At 42.9% G+C, this 24,377-nt stretch overlaps 1 protein-coding gene across 2 annotated transcripts in view; it reads left to right on the top strand.

Annotated features, from left to right (window-relative positions):
- Positions 1–4,244: 4,244 nt before the first annotated feature.
- SLC24A4 (solute carrier family 24 member 4) overlaps positions 4,245–24,377 on the top strand; it is a 155,695-nt gene continuing 135,562 nt past the window's right edge. For both annotated transcript variants that reach the window (XM_081939462.1, XM_081939461.1), the window contains exons 1-2: positions 4,245–5,856; positions 12,982–13,089. In XM_081939462.1, the coding sequence (XP_081795588.1) occupies positions 5,709–5,856; positions 12,982–13,089 (256 nt within the window). In that variant the 5' untranslated portion in view covers positions 4,245–5,708. The remainder of the gene's footprint in view (positions 5,857–12,981; positions 13,090–24,377) is intronic.

The raw sequence follows: 24,377 nt of genomic DNA, 5'->3' as shown, positions 1-24,377 counted from the left end.
GTCAGAAAGCTGTAAAATAAGGGCTTCATTAGGTCTTAGAATTTGAGGAAATGCTGTAGAAGCAATTATTTAGTGCTTTATGTAAATTGCCAAGCAACTGGACAGAGCAAGTGGGGGGTTCTAATAAATAAAAAGTAACATTTAAGCATTTCCAGGTTAGTATTTAAATTTCTTTAGAATCTGGCAGTATTTTGATGAGATCTACAAGTGGTGTTAGGCACCACAGGAGCAACAATTTTAAAAATGCAAGTGACTGCAAACTTTACATAGCAGCTTCAGTGTCTCTGAGAATGATGCCAGTGGGAATGTGAGCACTTGGGAGAGCTATGTTTGTTGTGAACATCAAAAGGTAAAGAATGAAACTTCGACTCATTCAAATAGCAGTAATGACAAGAGCATCTCTGCAAGCGCAAGGAAAGCAAACCCATTTTTATTTTTTATTTTTTTTTATTTATTTATTCACATTTCTAAACCGCCCCCTCTCCCAAAAAGGGACAAGGAAGAAGGCGCGAAAACTGTTGCTGAGAATATTATACAGATACAGTTAAAATGTTTAGATCAGGGAAGTCAAACTCAATTTTATTGAGGGCTGCATCAGGGTTGTGTTTGGCCTCCGGGGCCAGGGTGGGCGTGGCCAGCTTGACAACACTCGTGTCAGGGTGTCTGGCAGCCAGAGCCTTCTGCCAGCGAAAATGGACTCCTGAGCTCCGTTTTTGGCTGCGATGGCCTCCTGGTGCCCCCTGCCAGGGAAAATGGAGCTCGGGGGGGGGGGGTGCGCACACACCGAGCTCTGTTTTCCCCAATAGAGGGTGGCAGGAGGCTGCCATGGCCAAAAACGGAGCTAAGAAGGCCACGCACAGCCATCCCAAATTCTGTTTTTGCTGGCAGAGGCACTGTGGGCCAGTTCTTTGCTGTTTCTAGGGTGGTCCCGCAGACCAGATCTAAGCACCCCGCGGGCTGGATCTGGCCCCTGGGTCTTGAGTTTGACACCCCTGGTTTACATAAATTTGGGTGCCAGCTGATGAGAGCCCCAGGAAGATTCTTTCTCTATTTTTTCCATCTTTGTTTTCAAGTTGATCTACCTGATCTTCCTGTTTATTTGCAATATGGGTTTTCCTCTCTAAATCTGGGTTCCTTTCATGCCCTCTAACATTATAGAGAGGAAAAGACCCAAATGTCTTTCATAATAAACTATTGAGAAACTGCCTCTGAACCTGCATTTGAACATGTGTTGTAATTTTCATGAAGCAGATATCATATTGCTTGTACTTCTTTTGTTGCTGAGGTGAAAATGGGGATAATCAAAGCATTCCTTTTATCCAAGGATGCTCAAATAAACTGCAATTATGATAGGCTGCCATCGATCAGGTTGAATCCCTGGACACATCTTAGGAGTTTCAACTTGTCTATCTAACTAAGGAATTCTTCTGCCAAAGACTTCTTCTCCCTTCAGCTCAGGACAGAGGAAAAAATGGAAAGATGGATACTTCAGGTCTTGGTATTCAAAGCCAAGAAGTAACAAACAAACAAACAAACAAACAAACTCAGAGGAATTGTGTAGCAATGAAAGAAAGGTTTTAATGAGAAATACCTTATTCACACAATTCTGTTAAGTATAAAAAGAATGGATGTTGGGAAAAGGGAATACATGGAAGAAAAACAAGGGCAAAAATTACCCAGACAATTTTCTACAGGAAATCAATACAGAGCTTGAATTTCAGCACATGTTCAAATTCTCACAGAGAATTGCATGCTGCTTAGATGTAGCTAATCATGCTTTTTCTTCCTAAATTTTGTATTATGTAATAATGTATGCACTGTAATATGGGAGATAAGTAGAAAGCAACTTCTTTAGGGAGAATGATAGAAATCCAGAAATGTGATTTTTTTTTTAATTTTTACTCGTTTTAAATACCTTGAAGCACATCCTGACCTTAACACCCTATTCCTATTTTGGCATTTCATAACATGTAGAAATCATACAATATTTTGTTGATGAGCACAGCTATGCATCCACATATGTAGCTTAAATAAACAAAATAAATGTCAAGCAATTTAGAGAGCTGATCATTCTCTTAAATATAACCCTGATATTAGATATAGTATGTTAACAGAATTTAATGACTAAGTTCCTAAAACCAATTATGCAGGGGTTTGGTTTTTTGGTTCTGTTTCAGTTTGGTTGTTGTTGTTTTTTACTTTATATGACATAGCTACTTGCAATCTGTAAACTAAGATTTACAGCTAAATACATGTATGAACCACAGGGAATTATTTGACAGACCATTGTAAAAGCCATCATTAACTTAGTATGATGTGTTAATACATCCAGTGTATTACTATCTTTTTGTAGTCTTCCTTTCTGAATTTCCAATTGTGCTCTAAAACATCAAACCAGAATCAAGATAATTTCTTATGGAACCATGATTTCTCATTCTCCAGCTGTTATGGAAAACTTAATCTTCAAATTCCTGCAGATTGACAAAAGGAAGTATGGAAATGTATTTTTTTTAAAAAAATATAACCACATCTTTCCAAAATTGTAGATTTTTGTTGCTGTACTTTATTCCTCAGGAGCAATACAGTCTCTTCTGTTGAATACATTTCTTTCTATACTGAGCAACTGATTCATAGAAAATTTTTATGTGACAAAAATAAAATAATTGACAGTGCAATTACATAATAATTTATTTCCCAGCTGATGTTAGTCCAGAGCACCTCTAGGTATTTTCACATGGAATATGGCGCTTTCATGCTCTTCTGCCTCCTCCGAGTTTCCATGGTGACATGGCTCAAACATTTCTGAGAAAGGTGAAATATAAAGCCATCTGTTCCTCAATATTTAGGGCTTTCAGTATTTAAATGACACAATCAACAAGAAAGAGAGCCAGCCCACAGGGTAGGGAGCCTACTTCTCCCCAGCCTCAGGACATCTGACTGTTTCTCTTATTCAAGAGTGCACTGTGGTCCATCATTCTGCTTTCTTTAGTTGGTGCTGGGCATAATTGCTTTCAAGCAGGATTGTTTGAGCACCGCATTATTTGGATACTGCAAAGCAGCTTATTGCAGATATTTTTACATTAAGCAAAATGGATATGAACATGATTCAATCAGGCCTTAGAGTTCATTTGGCACACAATCAGGTGTCAAAGCCATTTCTGAGGATGTATTCTGCTTAAAATGCTGGGGCTGAACAAAATGTATCTGTGGCATCAAGGTTCTTCAAACCCATGATCTGTTTCTAGTCAAACTAAGCATCGTTATCATTGATTTATATTGCCTTCTGTAATTTGAGATGGTGGTCATTTTTACCAAGCTCCAGGTTCTTCAATAACTACTGGAAAACAAAACAGGTTTAATAGCATCTTTTCAGACTAACCCATAGTATGAAAAGAGATAAGCTTTTGTGAGCTGCAGCTGCTCCTCGGATGTTTATGCCTTTTAATATGTTAGCATGAAAAGGTAATGATTTGCGCCTATCGTAAACTAATGTGGCTCTCTTCTTTATGTCAACAAATACTAGGACATCTTTCAACTTGGAGGCATTCTTGTTCTTTTCTCCTAATCCCTTGCTCATAGAAGCTCATTAAAAATGGGTATCTGAAACAATTAGGGGTACAATAACTTGCTAAAGTTATTTGCAAGTGACCAGAAAGCATGCTTCAACATACTTAAAACACTTAATTCTTTATTAAACTTTAGCATATGGGTTTATTAACCCACTCAGAACAAATAAGGTCAAACTTCCACCCAAGGATAGGCTGATGGTAGGTATCATTCCCTGGCACAAGCACTCTGAGATGCCCTACTTAAATGTACCCATGCGCTTAAAAGTTTGCATCTGGGTAATGCTTCTTCAAATGCATCCAAAAGGGTACAGCAAAATAATGTCACCACGCTGGCATCATCTTAAGCTGCTAAATGGCACTAACACTGGGGCTATTCTCTCCATAAAAAGCAATGCTGATTAAGAGCCAAAGGTCGGTTTCCGAATCAGTTTTCAATGCCAGAATTCAGCTTAAGAAAAAGGAAGTGGCGGTGAGCATAATGTCTTTAATTGCTAGAGCCAGTACAACAACCTGGGTCTGGATTCAAACTTGAACTCTAAAGCATCTCAGCTTTATAAATCTGCAGGATTAAGGAAGGTTGCTCCTGGGTTGCATCTTATTTTGCAGTTAGTGATAACCAATCATTTCAGTTTTGATATGTTTATTAAAGAATTTGCTACATCTAGCACTGAACAACAAAACTTTGATTAGCCATTTAGAGTTTTCATCCAAGCAAGAATAATAATTTCAGCCTTCCTTTTGGCAGGTGTATTTTTTAAAAACTTGGTGACAACAGAAACCTTTGTTAAATTCTATATTGGAATTAACATACACTGTAAATGATAAACATAAACATTAGTATCAAGGCAGTCAAGTTGTTAATATTTTCATAGCGTGGCTTCTAATGACTTACAGTGTATCCTTTGTGAAAGTTTACCGCATTCCTGAAATATTAAAATTAAATTTGCTATGATTTCCGTTGCATTCTTTCAGCCAACAGCATGTGCAGTCTGGGATATATATATATATATATATATATATATATATATAAGTAGTCTGCGCGTGATTCTGAATAGAACTCCGGCGCTGTCTCACGAGCACATGCTCTTTGCACGCTTCATCAGCGCATGCAGAGCCCTGCTTGGCGCTAAACGACGAAGGGATAATGCCCTGCGCTATTTACGGGAAAAGATTAATTTGGCCAGTTAATCTCCATCCCGCCGCCTGGCCACCGCGGGAAAACCACACGGATCATATAGTGTGGTAATCAAGGAGATAACGGCCTCCGGGAGTTTGGGGGAGGGAGGGGGAGAGAAAGAGAGAGGGAGAGAGAGAGAGAGAGAGGCGCATGCGTATTGCCGGCGGGGTGGGGGGGAGGAGGACTCAGGTGCTCGGTTGGGAAAGTTGGCCGGGAATCGAACGGTGGACGAAGGTTGCGCCGGGGCAATTTCCACGCAGGAAAGCGCCGCGCAGGAATTTGCTCCGCTGCCTTCCCGGGAACGCCGATCAAAGGCAGGCGCGGCGTGGGCGGACGGTGCACTTAAGCGTCCGACTCGAGGCAGGGGAGATGCCGTTGCCGCCGCTTCCAGCGACGAGGATCGTGGATTCCGCCGCCTTGGCTGCCTCCGGCAACGGCGGAGAGAAGAACGGGAAGGGGATCTGAAACTTTCCAGTGGGATGCAGAGCGGTGCCGGGCTGCCCCCCTCGCCGCCTTAACCTCCAGCTTCGCTCTCCTCAGTCGCCCAGGCGCGCCTGGAGCCTGTTCCGCTGCCGGAGCTCGGCGCCCTCGGATGCCGCCTTTCCAGCTACTTCTCTGCCGCCGGCGGGGATCGTTGGCTCGGCTTTGCCCTCCGCCTGCAGGAGCGCGGCCGTTCACTCGCGCTGCCCGGTGGCGGCGAGGCTGAGAGGGCTCGGCCCGGGCGGAGAAAGTCGCCCCCGCCGCCGAGGAGGCTTTGGCCGCGGCTGCCGGTCCCCTCTCGCGGGATTCCCTCCCTTTCTCGGAGGTGCGCGTCGTCCTTGGTCGTGGTTATGAAACCCTCCGCGGGGATCCCCTCCGAGTGAGCCCCTCCGGCCAAGTCGCGAGGACCTGCCTCGCCTCCTACTCGCCTTCCCGCAGCCCCCGCCCCGCCCCGAGGACGTCCTCAACCGCCCCGGCTCGCCATGGGGCTGCAGGTCCCGCCGCCGAGCGTCCCTTCGAAGCCTCCGCTCGCCAAACTGAGGAAAGTTCGCAAGAGGCGGGAGATGCTGCTGCAACAACTGGGCTTCGTCTGCGGGATCCTCTTTTTTGTTTGGTGCATGGCCAAGCTAGGTAGGTGGGCGGGTGGCCCTCTGTGCGTGTATGTGTATGTTGTGTGTGTGCGTTTGCGTCCAGTGACCTATAGGATATGCAGGTGGGTTGCACACACATTCCCATGGCTATGGGAATACTGGGAGAAACAGCTAATGTGGAATAAATAGGGCATCTCTGCCTCTTGTATGTCATTCTTGCCAATCTGTTCAGGTGACAGTGATTTTTGCCATTTGATTCAGCAGGGAATGGTTCTTGGTGCCTGAATTTCAGTGCACGGGGATGCGGGAACTGCATGGCCTGCTTCCCTGTTCGGTGAGGCACTCTCTGGAAAACATACAAGCAAGAGGTTTCACCTGTTGTGGCCCATGAAAGTTCAGTGCAGCTATTATAATAGTGACCGTGTCCAATGGGTTTGTGTAATCCATTTGAATAATGTGCAAGTGACCCACAGCAGTTCCGTAAATAATCTGTGTACAATAAGTACTTCCTTATGGTTTTGTTCTATTTTGGTGCTTGAACTATTGTCAATGCAGTAGCAATGTTCTAGCTAGTCCTTACGATCCTTCCATATATTTTGAAGTTTCTGATATTTTCCTAAATAAGTATTTTTAGAGTTACAGTATTACTTATAGAAAGGATGTGCCCTACTTCTTGATCTACAGTGTAGAGCTGTGTATTATATCTCAGGCAAAAACTGGGGAGGGAGAGGGTCATTGATCTCAAGGGGAACCAATACATAAGGGATTCATTATTGTTTAGCAGATAATATAGAGCTGTAATTTTGTTTTAACAAGTAGCAGTCTGTAATACCAAGAAGATTTGTGTATTTTTTTTCCTTAAAAACCCCCTATATTAATATGTATTCATTTTAGAATTGTTCAGGTGATCTAAACCAGCAGTTCTCAACCTTCCCAATGCCACAACCCTTTAATACAGTTCCTCATGTTGTGGTGACCCCCAACTATAAAATTGGTGTCTCGGTTCCTAAGACCATCGAAAATATGTGTTTTCTGATGGTCTTAAGTGACCCCTGTAAAAGGGTCATTCGACCCCCAAAGGGGTCCTGACCCCTCAGGTTGAGAACCACTCGTCTAAACCAAAGTGAATCTGAAAATCAAACTGGAGATACTTAGTAACTGAACAACATTTCTCCGAGTGGTATGGGTTTAGGATGTCACTGTGGAGTGAGTTTCATGATTGCATAATAACGTTAATGAATTGAATTAATACTGATTAAGAAATTAGAGGAAGAGCAGAGGAAAAGAAGTATCTGCGGTATCATGTTGGTTGCTATTGCAAGTAGTTATTTGTGACTGTCGCATTTCTTGATAAATTGTACCGGAAAGCCAACAGTCCCTTTAAGTGAGCTCTCAACGGGGGAGATGTGTTCTGGAAAACGATGATGATTGTATTTAATTCACTCCATCCCTGCCTTTGGGAGAGTCCTTTGCCAACTGAGTTACATAAAGCTGGTGAACAGAAATTGCACCACTCCCGTGTTTTCTGTTTCTTTTATGCTGTTCACTTTGTATATGTTCCAAAATGGGCAGGTGGAAAGTAAGTAAGGTTGCCATTCAATGTTTAGAAATGATCAGCTATGGACTTTTGACGTCTCTTCTATGGAGTTTGATGAGGGTCTACGAGATCAGAAGCTAGGATGATCTGTCATGTTCTAAAGGATATGTTATCTCCCTGCACTATAGCCAATCCTCTAAATTAAAAGAGGCTGTTAAGAGGACACACCAAAATGACTTTTTTGTTTAAAAAAAGAGAGAATTGGCAGGTACAGTGGTTTCACTCTAATAAGAAGTAAGAAACACTACTTTGCTCAACTGTTATGCTGCCAGGTGGCTATTAAAGGAATGACCTGTACAGCTGAGACTAACAGTTTTTCTTATCTTGGGCTAGCCAGGGCTCCCATTATCATTTCACTAATAATAGGTGAGGGGGGAAAATACAGCATCAAAAGCTGCCTTAAGAAAAAATGTGGTATATGTAGTCACTGAATTATATAAACTATTTTTTGTGTGGTTTCTCTCATTCAGACAGGCTGAGGCTGCAGTCCCAGGGAAAATGCTTGGTCAAACAGTAAAACTGGCTTCCTAGTAAAGATATATTGGCTTATGTCCGTGATGGCGAACCTGTGGCACTCATGCCAGAGGTGGCATGCAGAGCCCTCTCTGTAGGCACATGCGCCATCGCCAGCTGCTCTTCTGGTTTCCGGCATGCACATGCGTGCCAGCCAGCTGGTCTATGTGGGTGCCGGGGCACAGGAAAATGGCCTGAAAAAAACAGGCTGTTTTTCAGGCCGTTTTCAGGCTGTTTTCGGGCTGTTTTGGCCCGAAAACAGCATGAAAACGGCCTGAAAGCAGCCCAAGAAATGGACTGAAAAGGGCCAAAAAACAGGCATACACACATCGGCCAGCTGGTCTTCGAGTTTCCAGTGCATGTGCAAAGACGTGCATGCATGCACGTTCTGGTTTGGTTCACCATCACTGCTTATGTTATACGAGGATGATCTAGAAATAATGCAATATTCTCATCTCTTAGGCATGTGATCAAACAAGAACCCCAAAGCCCTTTCACAAAGAAATTAAGTGGATCAATCAATTCCATGAATCCTGTTCTCTTTGGAAAGTATCACCCACTACTCAGTTCTCAGTGGTATAACTTAAATGCCACGCTGCTTCTCTTTATATCAGGCCTTTACTAGAGAAGTAAATGTTTTAAGACAGGAAAATGAACAGCTTGTTGGTAGCGTTTTCCAGGTTATCAGGAAAAGATCTTCCATGCTATATTGCACTGAATTATGGCCTCACATAAATAATATTATTTATAGTTATTATCAGCACACTGGGTGCCATTCCAAAAGCTGTTGGATAGCATTTAGAAAATCTACATTAGCCAAATTTCCATCTGTCAATTACAAAAGCCACACTGTTTGAAACTGCACATATACTCTGCTGATACATTATGACATCCTAGGTTCTTGGGATGAACGTATATGACAGATTTAACAGAATAGAATAACAGAGTTGGAAGGGACCTTGGAGGTCTTCTAGTCCAACCCCCTGCCTAGGCAGGAAACCCTATACAGTTTCAGACAAATGGTCATCTAACATCTTCTTAAAGACTTCCAGTGTTGGGGCATTCACAACTTCTGGAGGCAAGCTGTTCCACTGATTAATTGTTCTAACTGTCAGGAAATTTCTCCTTAGTTCTAGATTGGTTTTCTCCATGATTAGTTTCCACCCATTGCTTCTTGTCCTGCCCTCAGGGGCTTTGTGGTAGCCCCTTAGATATTGGAACACTGCTAACCTGTCACTCCTAATTCTTCTTTTCATTAAATTATACCCAATACTGAGTCCAATCAAACTGGGCTGTTTCTCCCCCTCCCTCATTTGATGTTAAAGGACAAAATGGATATGTTTAATTAAGGTACAAAGACAAAAAGTAACCCCAAATTTCAATGAAGTTGACCATCCATCATTATCTGGTTTCTTGGTTATTTTCACTGGATTTAAAAAAATATTGACGCTGAAACTTCTTTCCATATAAAGGAAAGCGGAGGACATAGATATAAATATGACTCCATTACAGAATTTAGATTCACCTATTGTGAACTTTATTAATATTTGTGAAGACTTTCCTTCCTTCCTTCCTTCCTTCCTTCCTTCCTTCCTTCCTTCTTTCTTTTTTGTTTGATAGATGCTGGGATTCTATACTTGTCTCCTATTGTTTTAGTAATCAATTTTTAATTTCAGTCTTAGTGACATATTTGTACCCTCTCACATACTGTATGAAGAAGTTGCTAAGAGGAAAGAAGAATGTAAAAAGAAAAAAAACATATTGGCTTAATTCCCACAATCCACAACAATAGATCAGGGGATTATCTGACCCATCTGAGTACAAATCCTAGATAGATCTATGAAAAGGAGACTTTTCTAGGAATTAGATGTCTGTCATTGTCTTATTTTTTGCTTTTCCACAGCCTGCATGGGGTAAAACAGGAATAAAATAAAGGGGTTGACCATGTCTCACCAAATTTGAACTAGAAAAAAATAACCTGTCAGCCTTGAAGATGGTCCACATTAAAAAAAAAAAAAGACTCTACAGAAGACTAGAACTGTACTGAGATAAGCTACTATGTAGTAAAGAAACTTGCAAGCCTGCTTGTATCTTCCCTCCCTTCCCTCTTATACCAAGGAGTCTGGAAGGTAAGAAGGGGGAACTAGTCAGAGTCATTTTGTAATGCTCTCCTACCAGTCTGGACTTAACACCTGTTTTATTTGCACCTGGTGCTTCTCAACGGTCTCTGGAGTCTTTCTTCAAGGTCATCTCTCTGGCTTTCTATGCACCAGACCACTGTGGATTTTTAAAAAAATTGCTCTGATTAAAAAACAAAACAGAAGAAATGGCAGTCACTCAACCCCCTTGGCCAGATCCTGGGAGAATTTTGAAAATGGTTGCTCCCAACTGACTAGGTCACCAGAGATTGTGCTTTCCCAGCACACAAGATGAGGCTATCAGTAGTTGAGGTCGCTCACTTGGCCAGCAGTGACATGTAAACATTGGCAACTTATTTGCTTTTCCCAATGTGATGTATCCCAGATGTGTTAGACTATAAGATTTACTATCCCCAATGAGCTGGGGATAGTACAGGGAATCCTCAATTTAGCATCACAATTGAGCCCAAAATTTCTAGTTCTTAAGTGAAATATTTGTTAAGTGAATTTTGCCCCATGTTACGACTTTCCTTGATGCAGTTGTTAAGTGAATCACTGCCATTGATAAGATTGTAACTATTCCATGATAAGTGCGTTGCATTACAGGTATTTTTTATCTTTTGCTTTTTCAGTTATGTAACTGTAAGATTGCTAAATTACAAGGTATTAATCCCACCCCATGAACTTTTCCCATTTTATTTTCTAAGCCTGACCTGTATGAATGAGCCCAGGGGGCCTATATTACTCTGCTTCTAAAGCTAGCATTTCTATGAGAATTTAAATGGCAGGTTCCTACTGGGCATCTTTAGAATAAAGGCTTATTTGAAATTGTCTCTGCATAGCATACTTGAAAGAGATTCTTGAAGTAATCATCAATTAACTGAGAACAATACAAGTCTTTTGTAGATTGTTTTATTACTTCTGTGTGGCCTGTCTGTTGAACTGAAGGAGAACAGTGAAGCAAATGTTCATTTTCCTCCCATTTCTTAAATTATTTCATTTTTGTTGTTATTGTTCTTATTTTCGGCCAATTTTGTTTGTGCAGGGCACTATCATTGAGGACTATAGAACTGTTTTTTTAAATGTTATTAAGAGTTCTTCAACATTTGTATAAATATTTTAGATGAGGGAATAGAAGGATACTCAACAAATGACACAAAGAAAGGTGGGATTGCTGTTACCTCAGAAGAAGGCTCGAGGTTCAGAAGGATCTCAATAGTCTTGAACATCATCCAAAAAACTGTGAGGTTGAGAAATGTGAGGTTCTGCATTTAGATAAGAAAAACCAGATGCACAGGTATAAGGTACATAGTACCTGTTTTAGCAATAGTATTCGAAGAGGGAGCTGGAACCTTAAACCACAGATTAAGCATGAGACAGTTTTACCCTGTACTAATCAAACCGTACGTGCAATATAGATATTCTAGTCCTTGCTTAATGGTCACTCATTCAGCGACTGTTCCAAATTGTGGCCCGGAAGAGGTTTATTTATTACGACACCTGATGTTTGTGGCTGTTGCAGTGTCTCCATTGTCATATGATCATGATTTGGCCACTGAGTGACCAGCTTGCAATGATGGCATTGAAGCACCCCATGGGCCTGTAATTGCCCTTTGCAACCATGGCTGCTGCCCTCTGACAAGCGAAATCAATGGGGAAAGTGGCAGGAGGACACAAATGGCAATCCCACAACTGCCATTGTAAGTCAGCGTGATCAAATGACACCATGCCTTATGACCACATCGCGTAGTGATGAAGTTCCTAGTCTCAATTACTGTCAATAAATGAGGACTGCCCATGTTGTATCCAGGTTTGGTTGCTATAATACAAAAAGAAAGCTGAAGAACCAGAAAGAATACAAAGAGCATTCAACAAAGATGGTAAGGGCTTTGGAAGCTGTATCCTGTAAACAACAGTTAAAGAAAGTGGCTGTATTTAGTCTAAAGAAAAGAAGACTAAGGGACTTCCAAAACATGGAGGACTGTGTTTCAAGGACAAGGATGTGAACTTATTCTTCTTAGTGCCTGAGGGTAGGACAAGAACCAATGGGTTTGGAAGCTTTACAGAAAAAGATACAAACTCTAAATAAGGAGTTTGCCTGTGAAAACCGTTTAGCAGTGGAACAGTCTGTCTCCTGGAGTTGGGGGTGTTTCATCACTGGAGGTTTTCAATCAAAGGTTGAACAGCCATTTGCCTGTTAGATTCCTGCCCTGAGCAGCAGGTTAGAAAAGACTCTGAGATTCTTTGATTCTATTGCCTGGATGTCCCTCCGTAGATAGTCCCATGTTTGTCTACCATGTTGCATTATTGATCATTACGGTTAAATGATTAACTGGGCTGTGTTGCGCACTCACATGATCAGGATGGAACTTTCTGCATATTATTAGTACTAATGGTCAAATCTTACTTTTTCACAACTCTATATGAGGGCTTTGTATCTTATGATTTATCACTTTGTGGCTTGTGTGTATACTGAGAGCTTATGCACCGGAGACAAATTCCTTGTGTGTCTGATCACACTTGGCCAATAAAGAATATTCTATATTCTATTAGTACAAGGTCACAAAAATACCTCCATTGCACATCCTGATTTTTGAAGCCAATACTGCAATTACTGTAGCACTTTTTGTCTTTCTTCCTCGTCACCCTCCTATCCTCCCTCTTGTTCTGGGATTTTTCTCTAATATGCACCAGTCCAGTCCATATATAATTTATATGTGTCAAAAATGATCAGAGACTCCTTTCCAGCTAATATGGTGGAGAATTCCCGGTGATAGATGTATTAATGGTTTGATTCAGTAGGAGGCAACTTCCATTTATGTCTCAAATTATGGTTTTCTAATGGAAAAAAAAATATCTATATGGATAACCCAAAGTCCTTTTTGCCCTTACAAATGCAGTGTCTGTCTTTGTGCAGGACAAGAGTCAGCTGTTGTCAACCAAAGTGTTCTGTCAGAATTATGGAGGAATAGAAAATTGATGGCATCACATAATGAGTCACACAAAAAGAACTGCACGGAGCCAGGTAAGAAATAAAGATACCGTTCACTTCTATCTTATTGTGGCAAGACCTGGAGCAGAGTTGGAAGATTGTGCCAGACAGGAAGATGGGTTAATGAATGCATACATTGGTGAGGGAGAACTGTCAGAGAATTGGAAAGATTGCACAGCCGCGAGAAAAGGTACATTTTCGGGGACACAAAATATCCCCAAACCTTCATGATGAATTGCAGGGAAACTCTTCTCTGTTGCAATTGGTTGTATCATCTACGTATTGAGGAAAGTTGATGACTTTGAAATGGTGCATCTTTTCTTTTCATGCCTTTGTTTTTGTTGCACAGAGCCAAACAAACACCTACACTTTTCAGCATATGGTTATTTCTGTATTATTGGGGTTGACGGTTTTATAAATTAACTTCCACATTTGGATTTTTTAAAAATGAAAACATGTATTTGAAAACTATTTAGAAACAGAGAAATCTGAATGATGGGAAAAGGGTTGCCATTATATTGTTATCATATATATATATTTTTTTGGGGGGGGGAAGCAGATATTTTTTCAAAGTAGTTGAATTTAGGAGCCCTTTGTTAGTGTGCCAGATTAATGTTATAATTCTGATTCTGGCATAACTACTTTTAATGATTATACTTTCTACTTCAGTTTGACAGCTATTGAGAGGAGAATAAGTAATTTTTGGGTTTTTATAAAGTACATCTATCCCAGCCCCCTGCCAGGTAGAAGTTAAGTTCTAGTATTCTTGACAATCCAAGAAGAATCAGGAAGTGGTTTTTCAAAAGAGTTCAATAATAAGAGATGCCATTTTCATTTATTTAAAATATTTCTGGCCTACATTTATGGTGAAAAGCTCTCCCAAGGGAGCTTACCCATATAAAAGGGACAAACAGTAATAAAAGCAACATCAAAACAGACATTTAAGAAGGCACAGTACAAAGTACTCCTCAAAATAATAAATCCAATCATTATTTTAGCTGGGACCTTAACATTCATATAGCAGAGCATAGATTTTTAGAAAACCAAGAAAGCATGATGACTCCTGATCCCTCAGTAAATGAAAATGGCATCTACTCCCCAGAGAAAGCCTCATCAGTTCCATTAATATTACCAAGCACAGATTCCAGCTTTGGGGTTTTGCCAGAATTCTATACTTAGGGTCTTTTCCCTGTCCATTTTCTGTTTAGTTTCTTAAAGAGCAATCAAGGAAGCTTAAAAGACAGAAATTTTTCTGAGTACTGACTCCTTGCATTTCAGAGTTTCTATATGGAGGAACATCAGCTGTGGTTTGTGTGTGTTGTGTGTGTAGCCATGCAAGATTACATTAGGAACTCTTTTAGTTCAGCATTTTGTTTCCATCGGTGGCCAGCCAACTGCTTTTGGGAAACCCACAAGAGAACACAGAGGCAAGAGTTGTCCTGTGTGATTTATTCTCACAATGTTGATTTCCTGCCATTCAACTTTTACATATATAGGTACTGTTTACCCCATGATTAATAACTGTAGATGAACTGGCTCCCCCCCCCACTTTTTCAAATTATCTATGCTACCTACCTAATGTGATTACCATAATGATATCTTCTAACAAAACATTGTGTAAGTTTGTTATATGTTATTTGAAAAACCACTTGCAGCCACCTGCCTAAATCTATTTTCACTCAATCTTATTTGATGAATCTAATTTCTGAACTTTTCAGAATGAAAAAAATGTCTCTCTAGCTCACTTTCTTCTTACAATCTGTGCCCTGCAGAATTGCTGTGATTTGAGTAGCCTATAAATGTGATTTATGGATGAAGGAGAGAAGAAAGATATCATAACACCAGCAGTGCTGTTTCTGATAGAAAAGCATTGGGTTTTGGATAGCACATGCATTTTTGTTTAAGCTGAGCAATATTTCTCCAGGTTCAGTTTAAGTATGTAGAAAAAGAAGAGAAATGGGAAAAGTAATGAAGACAGGCAGGCAAATAGTTAGGCACTTCAGTTCTCAGGTACTAGTAGTTTTCCTCTCTGGATTTGGATGCACCATTCCATCAATTGCTAGCCCCATGCAGCATTCTTTTGTGTACTGGTAGATCATGCCAGCTTTTCCCAATCAATAATTCTCCAGATGTATAGGGCAATGATGGCGAACCTTTTCGGCACCGAGTACCAAAAAGGGAGCACATGCTCATTGTGGCTGTTACCCAATAGAGGAGCTACCCATTTTCCAGTGCATGCGTGCACTAGAAAATGAACTTCTGGTTTCTAGCATGTACATGTGTGGCGGCCAGCAAGTCTTCTGGGTATTGGCGAGTGTGCACCAATCAGCTAGTTGGCACGCGTGCTCATGCCGGAAAAGTTTCCAGAACTGCCGCAGGCACAAAGGCCAGCTGATTGTCACCCTCGCATGTGCGCCAGAAACCCAGAAGAGGAATGGTCGACACTGCGTGTGCCAGGCATAGGTGCCATAGGTTCGCCATCACAGGTATAGGATATTAATGTACCCAGTTCTTAGCTTAAGTGGTCTTGGACTTGGCAGCTGGTAGTTATGTGAGTTGAAATGCAACATCTTCAGAGGCCCCCAAAGACAAGACTGTACTGTGTACTGTATTTGGTTTTCAGTTTTATTGTTTTTTATTTGGTTTCTTATGTGAGATGCGACAGGAATGGTTTCTTTTAGGACCTCAGAATGGAATATAAATGTATGAACAAGCAAGTCCACAGAATAGCCAGAAGCTGTTTCTAACTATCTCACATATTAGATATTAGATGTTATTATATTTGCAGTAATAAATGTGTAAGATAAAAGTCACTTCTGAAAATGATGTTTTCAAAAGACAAATGCTCAAGAATTAATTCAATGAATTAATGTAATGATTACTGTGGTGCTTTCAGTGGCACTTATACTATATAGATGAGATCGTAACCTTTAAAATATACATTTATAAAGCAGCAATGTATCTTTATATTTCTTAAGAGAGGGAAAAAGCACAATCCAAAAACAATACATTTTTGGATTGTGCTTTTTGGTTAATCCCATTAGCACAATCTCCTGGCAAATTCTCCTGCACATCCGGATAATCTTAATGGTTTTTTTTTTTAAAAAAGATTCTCATTACAAACTTTTTCATGCAGCTTTTCCTTAATTTCAATTAATTTTAAATTAATTTATTTTTTTATTCATTGGTTCTATAGCCAGCCCTGGAGTTCTAAGTATGTGAAGAGACCTATCTCTTGGATATGTTAGTGATTGAGCTATAATACTTCCTCAACTGCTATGTATTTTAAATTCTGAATTTGTTGTGATTTTTATTTTGTTATTGCCCACCTTCCAGAATGACACGTTGAGTTGGACAGTTATACAAACTGATTGAATAAATAAATGCTCATTTTCCTGGAGCAAGAGACAGGAGGCTCCAGTGGATGCTATTGTCATGCCCATTTGGCCACGAGACTGGGATGAAGCTGAAGACACGCCTCTGTGCTCCACCCTTTCTTCTCCAGTTCATCTCAGTCCGTCTAAATAACGAGACCTATTTTAAACTTCTCCTGCATTTTTAACCTCCTGGAACCTCCTTGCCTCTGCAGTCTCTGTGAATAGCTCTCTGCTCTAGCCTGTGAGTAGCTGTAGGTGGTTTCCTTCCTAGCCACCAGGGAGTGTTACTTTGTATCCCTGGGATCGGAGAGAGCACTGGAGGTTGCGGCTGCCATTCCGGCACCGCAAAACACGTGGCACTGATTCTGAGCATTTTTTTTTTTTTGGCGATTGGGAGGCTTGAGGCTCGGGATTTCCAGCCCGATGGTCTCCCATCGCTCCAATCTATCGAAGAACGACTTCACTAAAAGCTCAAGATCTAGGCTTGCAAAAACCTGAATGATCACGAAATGACAAGAAAGAGATTTTCTTTATTTCTGTGCTGTCATCTAATGGTTGTCTGGAGCTTTGTAGTCCATATCTGGTAGCCTTGTAAAATTGCCTTTGAGTTGGGCTCAGCTGCCTTTGTCACTTTCTTGGCAATGATACAAGTCATCTGACTTTGCATTAGTCTAGAACTGGGATGGCGAACCTACAGCATGCCTGCCACAGGTGGCACACAGAGGGCATGCAAGTTGTCACCCCAGCTCAGCTCCATTGTTCATGCGCGGGCGCCTCTCGATGATCAGCTGGTTTTTGGGTCTCTGCCATGCATGCGCGGCAGGTGTGGGAGGTGTGGTGCGGCCCCTCCGTGGCCCGTTTTTGCTCCTAGGAGGCTGCAGGGAGTCCTAGGCCCAAAACTGGGTGCAGGATGGGCTGCGCTGCCCCCATGGCTGCTTTTGCTTCCAGGAGGCTGCAGGGGAGACCTACTAGGCCTAAAATGGGGCATGGGAGGGTCACGTGTGCATGTGTGGGGGAGGGAGGAGCACGGGTGGGTCACATGCGCATGTGCGGGGGAAGGGTGATCGTGTGGCGATCACGTGTGCATGCAGGGGAGATGGGGGAGTGCATGTGGGTGACACACACACATTGCATTATGGGTGCGGGTACACGCACTTTCGGCACGCGATGACAAAAAGCCTTAGCCACCACTGTTCTAGAATGTATGGATATTGATTTGTCAGTCCAGTTTACAAACCAGAATTATCTGGTGGTCTCCCATCCAAGCATTAAGCAGTCCTAGGCAGACCCTGTGTAGCTTCAAAGCACAGGCCAAGTTGGCCTAGGGGTGACATCTGCTAAGATACCAGTTAAAAACACAGCAGCTTAAAATACCAATGAATGCCTATGTTCCCCTACCGTATTAAGCCATAAACTAGCTAACTATGTTTTAGCTTAATGCAGCCAGACGAAGTGATTTGGTATTTTATGTGAATCCAGAAGATTAAATTAATTGAGTCAACTATGGTACATTTCATCTTGAATAGGTATGTTGCACAAATAGTCATATGATAGGAACTGTTTTTATTCTGATCTATCTTCTTTTTTTGGCCATGACTCAGATCTGACAGCGACTTAAAATGAACAGTACATTTGTGCAGTGAAAATATGATATATACAGTGCACCTATGAGTCAAGCAACAATAATTAAAAATAACATTCAAGGAATTAATGATTAACATTAGAGCAGATAATGTTTTTCTGAGCTACAAAACGATGGTTTTTTTTTAAAAAAAAAGGTTTACTCTACTGCCACTAACGGATGATTCAATTAAAATAGTTTTACAGATTTCCTGATATTGTGAATGAATCTGAATGTCAATGTACAATTACAGTAGTCCATTTTTTACTGGACCTTAGTTCACTAACTGTATCTTCATTACATATTTCAAGTTTCTTAACTTCCTGCAAGGAAGGTTATTCTAAAAGCTCTTAAATAACTTATTTTGTTACCAGTCTGAGGGGACCCAGTGGGAAAAACTCTCCAAATTATTAGAAAGCAAGTAAGTATGAAGTAAAATCGTAATTTCACTTTGTTTTTTTCTTAATTCTTGTCTTAATATGGTTCAGAAACTTATGCTTTGGAACACAAAAGAGTTCTTTTAAATTCTAGCAATTTATTAAAAGAAGAAAAAAAGGTAATATAAACCTGAAGTTATGGAGAAAATAATGGAGAAAAACAAAATAAAAGGTACATCTGCAAAATAGGTTAATATTAATAAAAATGGAGAAAGTAGAGCTAGGCAGAAACATCTTTTTTTACATTCATTGATATTTGAACAAATTATTTTAGAAAGCATTCATTCCTTATTTAGTTGAAATGGAATAATGTATAATCACAAGGTTGGAAATTGCTGCCAATATTTAAGCGAATGTTTCCAATTTAGCTTCTGTTTGATGCCAGACATGAGAATCCATGCTCAATGTTAACATTGTTTGAAGAAGACATGAAAAAACAATTTCACTAGAAAGAGCAAACCTTTTGTATGCTGGAAAATCATTGGACTAGATATATCTCCAAATTCTTTTGATGACAGGATTTCCTCCTGATCATACTGTATGTTGAGCTTATTTAACCAGCTGTGAAAGGCTATGGAAGCAGATGCTGCTGGGAGTTGAGATCGAGATGCTACCTGGCAAGACTATTTTGGAGTATGCGCTCTGTTTCAGGTAATGATTTGTTGCTTATACTAAAGGATTTCATAGCCTTCTGAATAGTTCCAGAACTGGGCTTGAGAACTATTGTGAATGTGTCTACATTGGATCTGAAACTATTGGCAGGTAATAGGCAATAAGACATTTTCGTTAAATTCACATCACAGTAATAGGTTGGAGCAAGTTCAGAGGAAGCTGTGAAGATAATGAGTGTTGAAGCCATTATAAAGCAAACTGTAAAGATCCAGCCTAGAGGAGATAACAGAGGGAAGGTGTGCCAGTAGCATTAAGTATTTTAAGAACTGTCCCATGGAGGAAGAAGAAGACTTACTCTTTTTTTGACCTAAAGGATGGGACTGGAACCAGTGAATTGACATTAAAGGAAAGGGATTCGGGCAAGACATCAGGAGGAACCTTGAACTAGACCATCACATGAAGTGTGAGCATGTAAAAATGTAAGTAAATAAATAGGTACCACACTGGCAGGAAAAGCTAGCAATGTTCAATGGAGAAGTGGGAGCTGTCGCCCGCCCTGCCTGGATACAAGGCAAGGTCAGGAGAAGAAAGATTGGAAGACCCGACAGTCCCCACATATTTTTAGCCAGAGAGTGCAAGCTAGTTCACCTCCTGTGATGTACTGTGGTTAGTGCTCATGAGTAAATAAAATGAACTAACAATCTTAAGCTACCAGAACTACTCTGTGTAAAAACCAGTATAAACTTCCTTGGGTATCCTTGGGTCTAGTTTAATAGAAAGAAGGACTAGGGAAGACATGATAGCAGTGTTCCACCTGAGGGTAGAACAAGAAGCAATGGGTGGAAACTAATCAAGGAGAGAAGCAACTTAGAACTGAGGAGAAACTTCCTGAGAGTTAGAACAATTAATCAGTGGAAGAGCTTGCCTCCAGAAGTTGTGAATGCCCCAATACTGGAAGTCTTTAAGAAGATGTTGGATAGCCATTTGTCTGAAGGTATAGGGCCGTGATGGCGAACCTATGGCATGCGTGCCACAAGTGGCACGTGGAGCCATTTGTCAGGGCACGCGAGGCACTGCCCTGTCAGCTGGCCAGCTGAATTCACCTTTTTAAAAGCTATTTTTCACCTTCCCCAGGCTCCAGAGGCTTTATAGGAGCCTGGGGAGGGCGAAAAGAGCCTCCCCCACCCCCCGGAGGCTTCAGGGAACGTCCGGAGGCTTCCCTGAAGCCTTCGGAACACTTAAAACCACCCTCCGAGCAACCCGGAAGTGACTTCCGGGTTGCTCGGATGGTCATTTTAAGCGCTCTGAAGGCTTCAGGGAAGCCTCGGGACGGTCCCTGAACAGGCACGAGACGTGCGTCTCCATTGCCCGGGCCCAGATCGCCTCCGCTGCGCGGCGCCTCAGGCTCGGCGTCCTTGCGCCGCTCCAGCCAGCCTCTGCGCGCTTGCCAGGCCTTCACATTGCTGCCGCCGCCGCCACCGCCGCTAGGACGGGCTCGCCGAAGGGAAGTCCGTCAGGCCTCGGCCGCGCCGCCCTCGCCTCCTCCTCCTCCTCCTCTAGCCGCGCCATCGCAAGGATTAAGGCGAAAGGGGTGGGACGGGGAAAGCGAAGGGGGCTTTGTTGTCCTCCTTCTCCTTCTCCTCCTTTCCCCCTCTGGCTCGAACGCGGCGCTGGGGCCCGACAGGCAGCGAACGAGTTGGAGCCTGCCGACTGGAGGAAGAGGGTGAGAGGCGGGTCCTGTGAACGGCGGCAGCAGCGGCGGCAATAGTCGCAACTCGGCAGCGGGCCGCCCCGGCTGGGAGACAAAGGAGGAAAAAGGCGACCGGCTTCCGACCCGGTCACAGCACGGAGACGGCCTTGGTCGCGTTGGTGGATGATCTCTGGAGGGCAAAGGATGGGGGTTGTTCCTCCATCCTTGTCCTATTAGACCTCTCGGTGGCTTTTGATACCATCGACCATGGTATCCTATTGCGCCGTCTGGAGGGGTTGGGGGTCGGAGGCACCGTGTTACGGTGGTTCCGCTCCTACCTCTCTGGCCGGACGCAATGTGTGTTGGCAGGGGAGCAGAGGTCGACCCCGAGGCCCCTTACTTGCGGGGTCCCACAGGGGTCGATCCTCTCGCCTCTCCTGTTCAACACATATATGAAGCCGCTGGGCGAGATCATCCGTGGTTTCGGGGTGGGATACCATCTGTACACTGATGACACTCAGCTGTATATTTCCACCCCAAACCACCCCAACGAGGCCGTCGAAGTGATGTCCCGGTGTCTGGAAGCCGTACGGGTCTGGATGGGTGACAACAGGCTCAGGCTCAACCCCTCCAAGACAGAGTGGCTGTGGCTCCCGGCTTCCCGGTTCAACCAGCACATTCCATCGCTGGCCATCGGGGATGAGCAATTAGCCCCGGTGGAACGGGCGCGCAATTTGGGCGTCCTCCTTGATGCCCGGCTGGCTATGGAAGATCATGTGGCAGCCGTGGCGAGGGTGGCGTTCCACCAGGTTCACCTGGTGCGCCAATTGCGACCCCTTTTGGACCCGGAGGCCTTGCGCACAGTCACTCATGGGCTGGTGACGTCCCGCCTAGACTACTGTAATGCTCTCTACATGGGGCTCCCCTTGAGGTGCACCCGGAGACTGCAGTTGGTCCAGAATGCAGCCGCGTGGGTAATTATGGGTTGACAGGCCGAGCCTATCCTAGTGGCGGTGGCGGCGGCAGCGATGTGAAAGCCGGGCCCTGGCGAGCGCGCAGAGGCTGGGCGGAGCGGCGCAAGGACGCCGAGCCTGAGGCGCTGCGCGGCGGAGGCGATCCGGGCCCGGGCGATGGAGACGCACGTCTCGTGCCTGTTCAGGGACCGTCCCGAGGCTTCCCTGAAGCCTTCAGAGCGCTTAAAACGACCATCCGAGCAACCCGGAAGTCACTTCCGGGTTGCTCGGAGGGTGGTTTTAAGTGTTCCAAAGGCTTCAGGGAAGCCTCCGGACGTTCCCTAAAGCCTTTGGGGGCCGGGGGAGGCTCTTTTCGCCCTCCCCAGGCTCCTATAAAACCTCTGGAGCCTGGGGAGGGCGAAAAAATCATGCAAAAATGGGCACGTTGTGCGCGCATGCGCACTGGGGGCGCATTGCATTATGGGTGCGGCATGCCCGCACACAACCCCCCGCGCTCCCCCCACTTGTGGCACGCGAGCCAAAAAAGGTTTGCCATCGCTGGTATAGGGTTTCCTGCCTAGGCAGGGGGTTGGACTAGGAAGAATCTCCAAGGTCCCTTCCAACTTTGCTATTGTATCTGCTATTGCATTAATGGTATATACTGTATGCTGTGCACCCCCCAAAAATTTTTTAAATTAAATGGTGTGTTCTTCTTCACTGGACTTCTTCATTTGTCAGAGATGCTTTAGCACAGCAGTCCCCATTCTTTATGGCTTGGCAGCCCAGTGGGGCAGGAGAGGGCAACTGGTTCACTGTTTGCGCAAGCCAAACTGCGCATGTATGTGTGTGCGTGCCAGGCCACCACTTGCGCAAGTTGAGCTGTGCACACATGCACACTAAGCTGCCACTTATGCATGTCAAGCTATGCATGTGTGTGCGTGCACAGGCCAGCCACTCAGATGGTCTGGTTCCAAAAGGGGCATGACCCAATAATGGCCCATGGCCCGGGAATTGGGGACCCCTCCTCTAGTAGGTCCTATACTGAGAAGAGCTAAAATAAATGATCACTAAGAGTCTTTCCAATCGACAATCCTATGATATAACCTGTGCCTGGTATTTTTTACATGTGTCAAAATGAAATCTCTAGAATTTTCTCCCAGTCAAAGCAGTTGGGAATTCTTACATTCCAGTATAACTGGAGAATGCATGGAGTTGCTATCTGCCATATCTGGAGGCATTTAACTAATACTGTACAACATGATGGAAGTAATAATGGTAAGCATCTGCTGTCTGCTGAAAGGGAAAGGGGTTTTCTGCAGAACTTTGGACAGTTCCTTGGAACACAGTTGTTGCTTCCCCAAGAGATTTAAAGCAGGCCAAGCTGTTTTAGAGTAGGATTTTTTTTCAACTGTACTGTCTGGGATTTAGGGTTCTGCAAAACTTTATTGTTCAAATTTTTATTAGTTTTAAAAAATTTTACAAGGAAAAGGGGTTATAGGGTTATAAAACATTTTGACAGCTACATCGTGCGGGGGGGGGGAGAAGACCCCCCAGGCCTTGCAACTTTTACAAACGAAGATTGAAAAATATCAACATTTACATAAGTATTAGCAGTTTTAAGTTTAACACAAAATCATCAGTATGTTTCAACCATTTGTTTTGTATCACTTCCATGAAAGTACATTGTAGCAACAATTGCAATAGTGTTCCAAATCACTTTTGTGATCTGAGTCTTGTAGTTGTTGCTTCCTCCCTCCTGTTCACTGGCTGAGTCTCAGCCCCTCCCTCCTTTGTTTCTTGTGTAACATCCCCCATTTCACCTAAGAGAGCACTATGTTTTTTAGTGAAAGCCTCTGCTTCCGCTACTGTGTTGATTCTAATTCTGCTGCCCTCCCAAAAAATCAACATGCCTTCTGGAAACAACCACCTGAACCAAACCCCATTATAATTTTTTTTTTTTTTGCCAAGAAGGAATATTTCCTTCTGTTATCTCTTACTTTCTTTGGGATCTGTTTAAGAATGGTTATTTCTTTATCTTTATATTTTAATGGTCCTCCCCTTTGAGCTCCTAGAACCTCATCTCTTGTAGTTTTTCTAAGAAATTTGACATGAACTTCTCTTGGAACATTGTGTATTCTTGCATAGACTGAATTAACCCTATAAATCAGATCAATGTCCCACCAAAGCTGTTGTTTATCTCTATTAATATATTCTGCTAGTATTGTGGTCATAATCTCCTTAAGACAGGGGTGTCCAAACTTGGGAATTTTAAGACTTGTGGACTTCAACTCCCAGAATTCCCCAGCCAGCATGGCTGGCTGGGGAATTCTGGGAGTTAAAGTCCACAAGTCTTAAAGTTCCCAAGTTTGGACACCCCTGCCTTAAGATCTTCATTCTCAACTTCTGGCAAATTTTGGAACCTAAGAAAAAAAGACATCCTTTCAAATTCCATTTTTAACATCTGATTTCCAAATTCTGCATTCCCCCTTTGGATTGTCTTCATCTCATCTCTCATCCCAACCGCCCCCTCCTCCAGCACACCTATCCTCTGTTCATTCCGTGTGGTTTGCTGATTCGTCTCTCTGAGCTGTTCATTTAAGTCCTGCAGTTGTTTTTTTAATTTCGTCCTGT

This window comes from Natrix helvetica (genome assembly GCF_964273705.1).
Source record: "Natrix helvetica genome assembly, chromosome: 1".
NCBI classification, from domain to species: Eukaryota; Metazoa; Chordata; class Lepidosauria; order Squamata; family Natricidae; genus Natrix; species Natrix helvetica.
This window is presented reverse-complemented; position numbering and strand designations above follow the sequence as displayed.